This window comes from Accipiter gentilis, chromosome 13 (genome assembly GCF_929443795.1).
Source record: "Accipiter gentilis chromosome 13, bAccGen1.1, whole genome shotgun sequence".
Classification (NCBI taxonomy): domain Eukaryota; kingdom Metazoa; phylum Chordata; class Aves; order Accipitriformes; family Accipitridae; genus Astur; species Astur gentilis.
The window spans coordinates 4,705,046-4,720,417 of NC_064892.1; the positions used below are offsets into that span (position 1 = coordinate 4,705,046).

General features: G+C 43.4%; 1 protein-coding gene across 5 annotated transcripts in view; it reads right to left on the reverse strand.

The window, feature by feature from the left end:
• The window catches only part of CLYBL (citramalyl-CoA lyase), a 174,738-nt gene that overhangs the window by 128,052 nt on the left and 31,314 nt on the right, over positions 1 to 15,372 (reverse strand). The window contains exon 1 of one of the 5 annotated variants that reach the window (XM_049816092.1): positions 3,054 to 3,121. The exons of the other annotated variants lie outside the window; for them this stretch is intronic. Coding sequence (XP_049672049.1) covers positions 3,054 to 3,106 — 53 coding nt within the window. The 5' untranslated portion in view covers positions 3,107 to 3,121. Of the gene's footprint in view, positions 1 to 3,053; positions 3,122 to 15,372 lie in introns of those variants that run through there. 5 annotated transcript variants of the gene reach the window in all.

Below are 15,372 nucleotides of genomic sequence, written 5' to 3' on the forward strand. Positions count from 1 at the left end.
GGCTCATCTTTCTCCTTGGACAGAAGCATGGCTGAGCTGAGAAACCCCTATTGCCTACCAGTACCACTGGTCACCAAGGGCTGATTTTGGCCCTGGGCTGAAAGCATGCAAAAGTATTTTCAGGCACCTCAAACAACTGCTTACAGTACGACCAGCATGTAGGTGATGAGCTCAGAGTTCGCAAAACAGATTTTGCCATTTTACATTAAAAATACATGTAAGCTGTCAGCTTTTCCCAACAGCTGTGTCTTTTACTAGAATAGCCTACACCTGCTTTTGAATATTCTTTTATTATTTTCACTGAACAGTAAAACTCCAGTAAAAATACAAGCCTTGAGTGGATCTATAAAGCCAGGAAATGCAGTAAAATGTCACTGCCATGTCACAGAATTGCTTTACTACTTAACACTGCACAAGGAGTATGTTTTCATAGTTGTGTTGAGTTTTAGCTACCTGGCTCCTACTGACTTTAATGGGAATCACACAGCTAAAACTCCATGCACCACTTTGATACTTCAAAGCAATTTTTCAGTCCCCTGGAGAAGGTCATAGAAATATTAAAAACTAAAGCATTCTCCAAGGATCTCAGATTAAAGACTTGCATCAGACTTTATAAAAGTGATTGGTCAAATACATAATGTACTCTTAATGTTCTAGCTCCTGGTTTGTTTTCTTTAGAAAGAACCTTTGTGATGCTTTTCACAAAAGGCAATATAAAGCGTCAAGAAGAGCACAGCAAGGCATAACATGAACAAGAACACATACGGAAGAGTTACTTGATAAATTTTTACAGTACTAAAGAATTACTACTTAGGTTTTTGAGTATTATGAGCAAATTCAGGGCAATTCTTAATTAAGTCATTGTTACAACTCTGTGCCAGTTGATTGCAAGCAATACTGTAACACAAATATTTCTATTCCCTTTGGCATGTTCCCTGTCCTCTTTTGTCCCCACGATATACAATTTGGCCATAAAATTCCATTTCCATATTACTTTCCTAAAGTGGGTTGACATAACTGCTTTTGCAGACCCAAGCACGCACCTCCTTTCCTCTGTAGTTGGTTACCAGAAATACGCAACCTTCTTGCTGTTCAGAGCTCTGACATCTTCATAACTCCATTAGACTAGCCACATGGAAGGCAAATTCTATCTACACTATCAGCTGTACAGACAGACAGTGAGTAAAAGAGTTAAAAAAGATGATAAAGTAAACATGAATTCAGGAAATTGCTATTAAATTTCTCTTCAGGTTATTAAGGCACAAGCAGCAACCAATGTCACAAACTAATTGTTCATTTGGTGGTGTTACCAAAAAATGGTATTTATTTATAAAATCACCTAGTAATATGATAACCTCAATAAAAATAAAGTGCTTAACAGAATGTAAACAGCATAGTCTTGCCTAGGTCCGTCCTTTATACTGTACTAGATATCTCATGTTTAAATTTTAAATCTGCATAAGCAAAATTAGAAAAAAGCAAATGCACATTAATAAAAAAAGGAATGTATTGAACTCGCAGCAAGTGCCTACCATACAGTGATGAAATATCTTCAGCCTTCCACCTGGAAGCAAACTGAGAAGCTCACTAGCCACACCAGTTCTCCTGACCTATTACATCCTGCATAAAAGCACTGTCAAGGCACATGGAATAAAACCATATTTATTACCAGATAACCGCAGATATAATCTCACAAAAGATGTGAATGAAAATAAATATAAGCATGTGTAAATAGACACACACACTTAGACAGGCACACCCCTCTAACACCTCTAAACTATCACGTACATTCATTTAAAGAGAAGCAGTATATGCATTCACACAATAGGTTTCTGTAAAACCGGAGGGGTTTTTTGCATTTCCATCATCCCTACATACAGTTGTCAAGTTACAGACCAATTAAGCTGAAAGAACCTTCCACTAAAATCTTGAGCACAAACCAAAGCACCGGAATGACGCGAAGTAAGTGTTACCATCCTAGCCAATTCGCATGAAAAATGACTGTGGCAATATCATCACACTATAGGCATCCTAAAACAAAACGGGTCACGTTTTGCTTTTTTTTGTCACAGGAAAGGCAAATTGATGCATAATTAACAATTGGCCAATGCAAATTCTTTTACATCTTTTAATTGGTGTTAATTAGATTAGAAGTAAATTTTCTTTTATCTCTCCATTCTAATGCGAACTAATCTTCTCAGCAGCATGTCAAAGTTTCCCTTTTAATTAAACTTTTCAGCTGGGAACTTCGGCAGCGCTCAGGCAGCAAAAGATATAATTTAAGGCACATGAATTGTGCTAGGTTTTATGAATGGAACATCGAAAATTTAAAGCAATGATTAAAAAGGCTCAGCAGAAGGTCAGAAATCTGAATTCTGTGGAGGCAACGGTGAGGTTTTAAAGCTACTCTGAGAATGCGACTACAGCACTCTCCAGCCACCCCTTCCACAACCAAATCCATCCTTTAACAAAGGAAAACTACCCCAAATGTGAAACATCTTCTGTGAATTAACTTCCCCCTTTCATACTGCTTCCCCCAAAATATTGCAGCTCCTCTAAAATTGTTAACGTGCAGAATAAACCACAAAATACATTTAATATCTTTTATGGGAAGTTGACCTGAAATAAAATTTTATGTAGTTAAGGACTTTTGATAGTTCTTCGTCCAACTTTTTTCTCTCTCTATGGGGCAATGGTGATTGAAACCTGATGTCTGCTGCACAAAAAGGCCATAAAATGTTTTTACGCAGAAGTAAAACAGTAGCCATTAAGTTTTGCTATGATGTTTGAGTAGATATGCAGCATGAAAACATGATAAAAGAGCCATAAACTGATTGTGATCAAATGCAATTACAATGACTTCTCTCCAATGAATGACATGTACTAAATGCAGTTACAGTTCCTTGCAAAATTACATTGGGCAAAGGACCAAGAAAACACTATATCCTCTTTACAAACGGCAGCTTGCCAGGGAAATCGCAAACACACAAGCTTTAATATCGATGGGCAAAAAGCACTTGGGAACTCATTAGGAAAAGGTTAAAAAGACTTACTTGTGAAAGACAGCTTTTTTGCGATTAGAGCAGCATCCCAAAGAGTCCAGCATTTGGGGTGTTGGGAAGAAGTGCTCCCAGAGGAAGGAGAGAGGAGCCCTAGTAAGGGTGGGAACCCTTTCTCCTCATCACGTTTTGACCGCACGACAAAGGTAAGCTGCTGAAAAAAGCAACTTGTTTTGCAGTCTTTTCTATTAAAGTTTTATATCCTGTGTGACAAAGGACTGGTGAAAATGGGAACCCTAGCCTAACAGCACAGATTTTGCTAGGAAGAAAGTCCTTCAGCCCTGGAAACAATTAAGATAAAAGCCGATACAATTTGAAATCAAATGAAGTGGGCTCTTTTTTAAAGGTGGATAGGAACTGGGATTTTGGGACTTTCATCCTTTTGACTGTTTTTTGGGGTTTTTGATTAGATAACCTGGTTTAACTTTTACTCATCAAAAGGATTTCTATATTCTGAGTAGTCAGATCAAACCCCTGGATTTCCCGTCGGGTAGACTCCAAGGAGAAGACACCCTCAGGCGTTTGATGTGCCAAAAGGTGGTGAGCAGTGCCAGGTCATTCTCTGGTTAACAAGATTTAAGGAAGATGGCGTAGAGATATTCCAAGTAATTTCTGTGCCAAAACCAAACATAACATTTTAATGTGTCAACAGCAGTAATTTCCTCCTGGGTGAAACTGCCCTGAAGTATTTTGAAAAGTGCAAACCTCGTAGCATCATTTTCTATGTCTACCTGGAAATAAAGGGAATTGGAACCAAGAGTTTCCTATGGAATATAAGGCATTTTACTTTATATAGGAAGGACAAAACAGAGTTGAAGCTACAGATGTAACTTTGCCTGTATTTGCATTTAATAAAAGAGAGAGAAAAAAGCTACCCAACTATCACTTTCATTGCCTAAGAAACTTTGATTACTATGTTTTAGGGGCACCTAGGAGATGTGGAAGTAACTGCTGATGCTTAGTACAGGCATTTAATGGGCTACCGAAACTTAGGTATTATGATAGCCAGGAACAAGCTGAGGAGAGAACCGAACCTCCTTAGTGAAGGGATAAACTCCCACCACACCACCAGGATCCATTTTAATGGAAACTTATGATGCTTGTTATTAACAGCTTGTAGAGTTGCTACCAAGGTGAATTATTTGTCAAATTAAGAAAAAATAATAAAAAAAATTTAAATACTAACCAGGATTATTCTAATCTAATGCTAACAATGCACAGTGGTTAGTTTTTATAGCTAGGCTCAGGTTAAGGGCTTATCAGTTCTTCTTACATAAACTTCAGGTTTTATAACTTATGCAAAAATTAACTGAACACTTCAATGCTATAGAAGGTGTCATTGTACACACCTCTTAGTATATGGTAGAGTACAAATCAGAAAGGAGAGAAAAAACCCTTCCCAACTACAGCACTCTTAGCCTTTCTGAAAAATGTCATGCTAGATACCAATATCACCAGTAAGAGTGAGGAAACACACAGTGACTCAAACTCCCTGCCCCAGAAAGCCAATAAATCTCTCATCCTAAAAACCAGAGCCCGCTCAGCCTTCTCCTGCCTTATTAAATCATAAACCAAAAGCAAACGTCAAAGCACTGCTGCAACTTCACATAATTACTGTGAGACCTCCTAGACTGCGGTATAAGCACAAGGAGGAAAATCTGTACGTGAAAGAGGTGATGTTCACTGCTCCAGAAGCAGTGCTGGGACGCAGCACTGGGTTTTGGTGCTGAGGCACCTCCCTCCTCAAAAGAGCATTTATTCTTTTAATCCTGTACATTAGCTGTTTAATATTAATTATCAGTTTTGCAACAGTGACCTCCAGTGACCTCAGTAATTACTAACAGTAATTAAATTCAACTGAAATTTAACAAGGGATATGTCTGTACCAAGATGTAGTGCTCTCAGAATAAAAGCCTTCTACAGCAGTGTGTTAAATAATAGAAACTACAGTGTATTTAAAAATGGGAACATTTGGACTGATGATACACCCACCCGCCCACCTGTTTATCAATATGAATATAACACATTCACTTTATTATAGCTGCAAATTCACTTTATACATGTGTTTGTCTAAACTCAGTTTATAAATACCTATATATGTATTAGCAAAATTTCCAAGCATGTCCTGTGCTGCAGCTAGTAGGACACTTATTTTCAAGGAAACAATAAAATCTAGCTAAGTCTTACCACTGTAGAAGTCACTCCTTCGAACACTACACTTTGACTATTTGAATACTGCCTGTGTTTCATAATAGGCACATTTTCATTTTAGTAGAAGGTACTCCTTAAAACCTTCTACCATACACTTGGCCAGTGGTGTCTGATTATGTACACTTACCTGATTCCAAGCAGACTCCAGGAAAGGGGCAGAAAAAGATCTCTTTCCCAGATGTAAATTTTCCTTTTAAAGTGTGTTAATGTGGTTAAGAATAGTTCTTCCTCTAGGCTTCTAAGAAGAACCAAAATTCATCACCACGGAACTTCTACTCCTCAGGTAAGTACAAATTGGTCTTGAGCAACTTGGGCTTCTTATTTCCCATGCAGTGGCATTGTGCATGATGGGTGAAACATGAAACAGTGGTGCTAACAATTAAGACTTTACAAGGTGGAAAGACAGTATGAAGAAGGAGTGACAGAGCCTGATGCTACCCAGCCTCCCCCAGTAATGGAAAGAGTTAGACATTTGCTTTGCCAGTGTTTAACATAGCATAAGCACTACAATTTCTTTGCAAAGGGGAGGAAAGCCCTAGAAAACCTGGTTGACTCCAGGGACACCGGAGGGAGCTCCCACTTCTCCGGGTTTTTTGAAAGCTGCGCTTCCACCTCCACCAAACCCACGTAACCTAATAAGCAATATGCAGTAACATCCAAAAATAACCTTCAAGTGGTTGTGTAACAGTGCTTGGTCAGAGGGAACAGCAGCAGCGGTTCAAGGATTTTGATGGGCTATATTGATGTCTGCAGCAGAGCTAGAGCTAGAGCTGCACAGACCATGCAGTATCACTTCTTCCCTCATTTCAAAAAAACGAGGAACTGATAGCAGCCTGCTGCAAACATGAAAATTAACACAAGTGTTGAACTTGCAAATAGTATTTAAACTCTTCCAGAAGAATGACCACTGTAAAATAGAAATTGAGGAGAAGCCAGCGGAGAAACACCTGACTCTAAAGAATTACTGTAATTTCATCATTTAATTCTCGAAACCTCTGGACCAAGGTCTGCTTCTTGAAGAAAACCCTTCAGCTTTCTCTTACTAAATAATTGGCCATTATCATCTTGGCCATGCCACTGGTGTCTGGACGTAAGATCCTGAAAAAGTAATGTGGGTATTTGTCAGGCATCAAAAAATTCCCTTTTGATGGGAAATGGAAGATTTGGTGTGACTGAAGCTTATATGGTGATAGTGAAAATCCCCCATGCGAGCTATAAAATATCCACGTGCACCAAAATTCTGTTTTCTTTATGGAAACTTTTTGCTAAGCCACTGCTGTCAGAGGATGATACAAGCAGCACCGTGCTGCTACCTCCCATGTCCAGTATCTGCTGGTGAGTCTCTCGCCACCCACTCAGCCCTCACCAAACTACCTACTCCAAAACAAAATGATCTTTGGCACATGCGAGTAAATTGCTGCAGCACAGACATATCTGGACAGTAATTAATCACTTTGAATGCTCAATGTGTTTGGATATAAAATTAAGAAAGTCGGGTTGTTAAAAAATGACAGATTTAAGCACCATCTGGGCTCTGTGGCCACAGTGGCGAGAATTCCAAAGGAAGGCTTAACAGTGCATGATCCGAGAATCCCATCTGTCTCAGCTGAAACGAAACAAATAAATAAATAAACCGGCAGCCTCATTTACAAGGTTTTCCCAAGTTTCCCAATTTAAAAATCAGCTTGTAATAGGAAAGCATACAGAATTAAAGGCACTACATCTTCAAAATGTGTCTCGTGCCTTTTACATAAATTATTACTGTATTATACCTCTACGGAAAAATCTCTCTAGAGGTATACCTATATAGAGCAAACATTTTGAGATGGCATTTCCTGGTGTGAGTATGTGTTCGTAAAAATATAGCGCTAGTAAGGAACCGATGTGATATGACTCTTCAGTTGATCTGGGGAAGCTAAAGTCCCTTTCTGGCACCCACAATCTCCCTCAGCTCTTTCCCCAAGCCACCGCTCACCTGCACCCACCCCGCGGCAGCTCTGCCTGGGGATGAAATGCAGCCTCCTTGGCTCCCAACAGACCTCCCTCCAAGGGCAGAAGCCACTCAAACTAAAGTCACCTGCAACTAGTTAACCTGCAGGATGTCTTCAATAAAACTTGCCTGGCACGGAAAAGGTAAATAAATCAATCATCCGAGACAGATGAACACAGAATATGAACAAATATTCTATTTGCCTCGGAAAAACTTAGCCAGGTGGGGTTTAAGTTTAGAGGTTAACCCCAGGAGTACCCTGGCGAAGTCCCCAGGAGTTTTTAAGTTTGGTCCGAGTGCCTCCCTCCACCTTGTTGAGCACCAGGCAGGTGGATGCGCGGACGCCGTCTGGTTCTCAAACGTCTTTGTGCCCCCGTGCTCAGGACGGTGCTTTCTGTGTTGAGGCACCTCTTTTTGCTCTGCAGGAAAGATGGGACATTCCGTCCTCGGCGACTTCGGCCCTCGGCACGTACCCCAACCCCCACACAGGCCCAGCCCATATGCAGCTCACCCGAAGGAACGGAACCCCCCAAATCGGCGCCCGTCTAAGCCACGCTGCCTCTTCCCGTCCCAAAGCCACACGTTCACTTTTCCTGCAGACTGGGGCAATGGAAAGATTGCCACGGACATCCGTGGGACTTTTCCGAGGTCTTGGGAAAGGGGCTTCTCCAAGGGGATTGAATCTGCCCCTCCAGTCAACAAGTGACCACCGCCTCTCTCACATCAGCACTCTTCACTGAGTCCTCCTTCCCATCCTGCCTACCGCCAGCAGCTGGAAGAAGCTCCCCAGACACGTCAGCGGGAAATATATCCAAAAAGTACAAGTTACTAGTTTTAGACTTAAATAATAAGACAGCTTCACACTGTATAATAGCACAGCTTCTTTCAAATAGAGATGCTTGTGTCATGGCCTAATCCTGGAAAGATTTTTTCCAGTATCTTGATTTTACCTTCAATAGATCTCTTTGCATTTGTAATATGGAATATGTGCGTACATTTTGCTGGATTCACAATGTAACACTTCTTTGGCTCTGCTCTGCTCTTATGCTTCAATTTCCGCCGGATGTTTTTGTAGGAGAATTATTTGGAACCAAATGGATGAGCAAATAGGTAATATATTGTCTCACTTAAAATTGCTTTTAAATCAGAGGCACTAAGCTTGCTTATTCTTGCCTTTTTTTTAATTTGTTGTGTAGTTTGTGGGGCTGTCCTTTGAGAAAACTCATGCAACTCCTGTGGGCATTACCGAGAGGTCACCAAAAAGATGATACGTCTAATGAACTTCCACATAGCTCCATACAGAAAACTGCCATACGTTAAAAAGTAAACAGACCGCACTATTTTCCACAAAATACAAACTTTTTCTAGGAATTTGCTACGAATTATGAAGTATAGAAATAAAAAGGGGAAAATGAGATCCTTCTTAAATCTTCTTTCAGTAGATATCTAGCCGGAACACCAACTCTGCATAATCACAGAAATGAGAGCGCAGGTCAAGGAATCTGGAAAACAAGCGCATGAGAGCAAGCCTCTGTAAAACAAAACCACGTCAGGGCCTGAAGCTGGCAAGCGTCAGGCAGCCGCCGCTCCACCAAAGCCGCAATGCCGGGAAGTTCTCGGCACCTCCGACGGTTGGGCTCCGGGGCCCCGTAAAGGTAGGCTGGCGAGGAATACCCCACTACTCTGCGCTCCTCGAGACACTCTGCGCGGGCTCCTCCGCTGCCGTCGATCCGCTGCTGAAATAAACGAGGTCTACAGGAATAATAACAGAAGCGCTGTACGCGGAATTGACGGGCAGGCTACGTCCCGGGTGATGGGGATTGCCGACGGCGAGCGCAGAACCAGGGTATGGAGGGCGACCGGCGGAGGTGGCCTCGGCATCCCTACGCACCCTCCCTGGGAAAATGGCTTATCTGAGGCACTTTGAGATGCTCTACTTCTGGAAGATGACAACGAATGCAAAGTATTGACATAATTGTAATTCACGTTTTCCATCAACAAAAAATATTTTCTCGGCATACGCTACATCTGTTTATGAATTTCCTAGTAGTCAGACAAAAGAGGTGTTTGTTCTCACCAGATGTTGCATAAAAATGAATACGCTTCCCAAAAATGGGAATTTGTTTTTTTCTCTAGAAATAAATCAGCACCTAGTCACAAATTTTTCTTTGTCCGTCAGTTTCGTAAGCTTTATAATAAGATGAAAATGTATCTTTTTATCTGTAGATTTTTGAAGTGGTATAAAACCTTTGTGGTGTAAAAATAGGCACAGAGCATTTAAAATAGGCTGAATTACGAGAATATTATTGGATGGCCTCTTAAATGTAATATTTTCACAACATGGTAAAGTGAGCTACGCTATTAATAACATACATTTTATCCCTCTATAATTTCGTCTTTATCACCCTGGTTCTTCCATTATTAAGACTAGATACTGGTTTTTATACACACAAAACCATACAAGTTTCCCGGTGAGAGAGGTTTTGTACCAGTTAGGTAAGAAAATAATGAATCGAACTTAATCCTCATCACCACACACCTTCTCGGGGACACGATCCTCAGAAAGGGGAAACGTTTTCACGTTGTGCTGCTGTGGGGAGGGCGAGCCGTGCTCGGCGTGCGCTGGAGTGAAGTCAAACGGCCTAATGGGCTACTGATCGGTTTGCACTGCATTCGGTATCCGCTTCTCCGCTTACGGAACAGCTGTGTAAACTGAAGGGAAGGGAGAGCGGCAGGGTTTTAGGCTGGGGATTGAGAGAGGAGCGCACGCTGGAGGGGACCGAGGGAAGCAGGACCCGGTGCTGCGGCGGGGCAGGCAGTCCGGCCGTGGCTCCGACGCTGGAAGCCCAACATCCCTCTGTTACCTCCACGGAAAGCAAAAGCAAAGCACCTTGGGCTGTGGGATGCATGTGGGAACACAACGGGAGCCAACGCCGGGGAGCATGAGGAAAACGGCGGGGGGGGTGAAAAGCATAGCCCAGCTCGGCCAAATTATTTCGGAGAGGGCACGGCACGTGGGGCTGCCAGAGACAAAAGCGTTGCTCCAGATAGCAGGTTTTGGACACGGAGAATGCCCATTTCGGAGCGTCACCGTGGGCAGGCACATCTCCAGCAGGCGCTTTCCGTGTCCGATGGGCGGCTGCGGGGCCAGGGGGCCAGAGCGGGGTGGGACGGGCAGCGTGCGGGGCCGGCTGGGAGCACGCGGAGCCTGTGTCCCCCTACAAAAGGGATGGTTTTCTCTATTTTGGGCTTGCGACTGTTTTGCAGTCCTTGGGCAAACCGCAACCTGCCTGTGTCTTGCAGGTTTTCGAGTAATAAAAGGGCTTGAAATGCATGTCTGCCTGGCAGTGCTATGCACTTCCAGGAGGAACTGTAAATACTTCAAGACTGTTGGATGAAAGGAGTAAAAATATAATCACCATAAAGGAAAAACATATAAGCGCTTTCCTTACGGGGAATGCCTCTTGTTTTACATAAATTTTCTATGCAAATTAACCCTGGGTGATTCTAGCCACATGAAAAAAAATTAGATCTCATTAAGTGTTCACTTTGCATTTAATGCTGAAATCGGCTGGGCGACGTTTCTAAAGAGTTCGACTGCAAGAAGTAAACTTGAGGGAGTAAAAGGTAAAAGAAAAGCCTTTCCTTAGCACAGAACCCAAATTATGGTGAAATCGAGTTAAACAACAGCATGTGTCGGTGCTAATTTCCACTCTCGGAGGCAAATCATTTCTGAAATACCCCAAACTTGCTGTAATTACCCAGCCGACGTTGGCTGCCTAAGACCAGGCGCGGCACCATTTCGGCGATGAACCTTTACAGAAGCGGCGAAGCCACCGAAGTTATATGAAGATTAATAGAAATCTGAACCGCGGTACATCTTAAATAAACAAAAGCTTTTGTAGCGGCGCTGAAAGGCCCATAAAAGTAAACTACAACCTCGGCAAAGCCTTTTAAACTGACAAAACAGCACGGCAGAGGTCAGGGAGGCAGGCAGGTCAGCCAAGCCCTGCCTGCAAGTTTGGGGGTCGGTCCCATTCCCCGCTCGCGCGGGGGCCTCGCCGGGGCCATGGAGAAACCCCACCGCCGCTCCTCCCTCCGCCGGAGCAGGAACACTTGAACTGCCCTTCTGCCTCAACAAAACTTTAGTTTGCTGATTGGGCACGAAACAAAAGAAAGACAGCGGGACGCGATTTATAAGGGGGCAGGGTAGGCTGACATGCTATTGTACTCCAGAGGTATCCACAAGCTGTTAATTCCATTTTAACATTGTTAATAAGACTGTTAACACATCTGACTTTGTTTAGAGACTTTGAAAACATCAACAAACTAAAGAAAAAACAAAAAGACCCTCAAAAAACGCCCCCCCCCCCCTCGCCAGAAGTAAAATACGATCTTTTCGAATAGCATCAAACGTCCAAACGTGACGCTTCTGCCTTGTCCTGACCTGGCAGCGAGGAGGAGGGACGGCAGGGAGGCTCAGGGACGTGCGCCCACGTACGCTTCATCCTCTCGTTAGACTATTTAGCTAATCACATTTTCCAGGTTAAATTTAAAGGACTTGTTTCTAACACCGCCGCTGTTTTGAGAAGGAGAGGGAGTAAACCTGGACTCCCCCCCTCCGCACACACCTCCTCTCCCTCGCTCGCACTTGCACGCAGGCAAATGTGCAGATTTAATCAGTGTGGAATGTTTTAAATGAATAATTGGGTCTGACAGATTTATTGCAGTTAATTTTGCAATAGAATGGAAAAATGTTTGGATCTCAGCCTTTAAAGTATTAGGAAAACAATTAATCCATCACATAACGGAAATTCCTGTATTACACCCTCATGTCCAATTAAATAATGTCAAGTAATCTTACACTGTAAAATGCTGAAAATTGAAGCTCAAAACGTTGGGGGAATATGTTTTAATTTTTTCAGGAACCTCAAAACAAAAATCACATCAAATTAAAATCAGATGCTTTGATAAAAGGTTTTTTGGTTTCTTTTATTAGGAGGAGGAGACTTTGTTTAAAGTAAAAAAAAAAAAAAAAACTAACAAAGAAAAAACCCCAGCCTTACTCAAAAACCACTGATTTCCCTTTCGCTCTCCAGCTTCTGCATCAAGAACGCTGCCTTAGCAAGGCACTCTCAAAGCAAACCAAAAGCGTTAGGATGAATGAAGTGTGCGGCTGCAGAAAACATCTTTAAAAGGAGATAAACCAACACTTCTCTTTTTCAGCAGGCAGAGGGGCTGATTCCAGGGTACTTACTCAGGCACAACTCTCGGAGACTTCAAGCCGTGTTTTGCTTGAATAACGTCCCGTAGGATCGAGTCCCCAGTTTAGGAACAAGTGACAGCAAACTTCTAAGACTGAAAGTAAGCGGGATTCGTTTGTCTTTGTTTACAGCCTAAAGCTGCTAATGCTGTAAAATTGCTTAATGTCACACTCCATCTCCTTTTTATTAAAAGTAAGGTTAAAAAAAAAAAAAAAAAAAGAAGCCTGCAAATCAAAGAACTTTTCCAGAATAACAAAAACACTGACTTACAAATGTCTTGCCTGCCCCTGAAATTTGAAACTTGGCAAATTCATCCCATTCGGCTGCTGTACAAAAGGTCCCTGAAGCGTGTTACAGTAGGGACCTGCGAGCTTCCCAAATACTTTGGCTGTTTCTAAACTAGGGGAGATGGGGCTGCGGTTTCAGGGCTCCCTCAACTAAAGCGAAATGAAAGCTGCGGTGAAATTTTAATATCGCAGAGGTTTAAGAGGGGCACGTTCAGCTGGTTTTATGGGGGGATTGCCGATGGTCCTGCGGCAGAGGAGGTAGGGAGTGCAGGGACAAAAAGGGATTGGAGCACGTGTCGCTAGAGAAAGGCAGCAAAAAAAAAAAAAAAAAAGTTGGAGGCACTGAAGAAGGAGTTAGTATAAAACAGAAGGAAACATCCTTCTTCCAGTATGTCAACGGCAAAAATAACAAACTGAAATCTCAGGTCGCGTTTAAGGGCAATAAATATTGCAATGCCTTGCTGGCACCTTCGTTAAGGCGCCGTCGGCGTGGCTGGACACATGAAAATGGGGATTGCACTGAATGAAAGAAGTATAAGACTTGGCCACCACCGTTCAATTTGTTTTTCCAAATACAACACGGTGCTTATTTTGCTGGTTTCTTACAATCTCTGACGTTCTGGATACCCACGTTGCCACCCAACTATTTCTGTTGCCATAACAACATCAGAAATTTGGTCCTCGATGTCCTTTTTAATAAAATCATTGTGGGACTTGGGAGCTTTCAAAGGCAGGACAGTTTCTCAATTTAGGCAGCTCACACCTTTCTCACAAGGAGCCTATTTGTTTCTGTTTCCCTAAAAGAAATAATCTCCTAATTTGAAAACGATGTCCCCTGTCCCCCCCCGCCCCCCCCCCCCATTGGAAATAGGCCTGTTGCTATAAACAGCTTTTCTGGGGGATTTGGGGTAGGGTTTTCCAGAAATAGGCAACCTACAGCAGCCAGGGGACCACCTCCTAAGGCTTACAAAAAGGAGAGAAGTACTGTACATGCAGCCCAGCGTCTGAAACAACGGACAAATTTTCTCCACCTACCAACCGGATGGGTTGTAAGACCTTCAAAAATTAAATATACAACCAAAAATTACTTAGAAAGTGTAACAGCGCTGTATATTCCGTATCCGGTCACTTGGGACACCCTCATCCCTCCCAGAAGGCGAACGGAGCTCCCTTTGGGAGCTGCCCCTTGGCACGGCTAATATTTTTTTTCTGCTTTCTCAGATCAGCTCAGAATGAGTGGAATAAAAAAAAAAAACCCAAACCCACCCCGGGCTCTTTACCATTAAATAAATTGGATTCCCAGCACAAACAGCAAAACAATGGCCAGGAGGATGTGACTAACAAATGCCAAGGGAAGAGTCAAGCTGCCCTCTCTTTGCATATGCAGCGAAACAGAAGTCATTGGGGTTGGGGTTCCCCCTCCCTTATTTAACATATCTGTGCATTTCAATAAGTTGAGAGAAACAATGCCCGGCTTTCAAAAGTTGCAAATTACTGGGAATACATTGCAAAATGTGGATAGCCCATAACATTGAAAGATGTCGAAAAGTATTTATCTTTGGGGTTTTTTTTTTGTTTTGGTTTTGGTTTGGTTTGTTTTTTTAAGGAAAACGAGAGGGAGAAATCATAATCCTCTAGGAAACTAATCCTGGACGGGGAAGAAACCGTACCCATGAGATAGGCAAGAAACTTCATGGGGAAAAAAAAAGGTTCAAGTGTATATTTTTTAAAAGAACAAATTTTTTCTAGAACAAATATCCATTTATAGCCTTCTCACTCACTGGTCAAAGCCAGGCAAGCGGTTCCCTCGCTCATGTTCAGTGATGATCTTCAGCCAAATGTCAATATTTCTTGCCCTCGCTGCCGATGGCAGGCAGACACCTCCACACCTACACAACCGCACTTCGAGGGGGGGGGGGGGAAATCCCTTTTTTGCTGTTACCGGTGGCATTTCTATAGTTCCTAAAGGAGCGTGACAGGAATCTCGCCCTTTCCAGGCAGCCGTTTTTGGGTTTTGCAGCCCAAGTCTGGGGGGGGGGCCGCCACGCTCAGGAAAAGGAATGTGTGTGTGTGTGTGTGGTGTGGTGGGGGGGTCCCCACGCAGGGAAAAAAAACTCAATAACCCCCTCGGTAACCCCCCCCCCCCCCCAAACCACCCAACCCTTTAACACCCACGCTTGATGCGTCTATATGGAAACGTCTCTTTTTTGGACACGACGTGGGGTGAGGGTCTTCACCCCTGGAGGGTAAACCCCCCCACCCCCCCACCCCACCCCAGGGGGAGCAGCGTGGAAAGCAGGGGCTCGAGTGACACCCACCGACCCCTCCGCAAAATGCAACCCCGGGGCGGAGAGCCCCCCAAATCCCGACGGGCAGGGGTACGGGCAGGGATGTGGGCAGCGGCAGGCAGAGATGGGGATGGGGGTAGGCAGGGATTTGGGCAGGGGGGCAGGCAGGGATGTGTGTAAGGGTGCGGGCGAGGATTCAGGCAATTGGGGGGGGGGGGGACAGGCAAGGCTATGGGCAGGCAGGGGTGCGGGCAGGGGGCAGGCAGGAAAGCC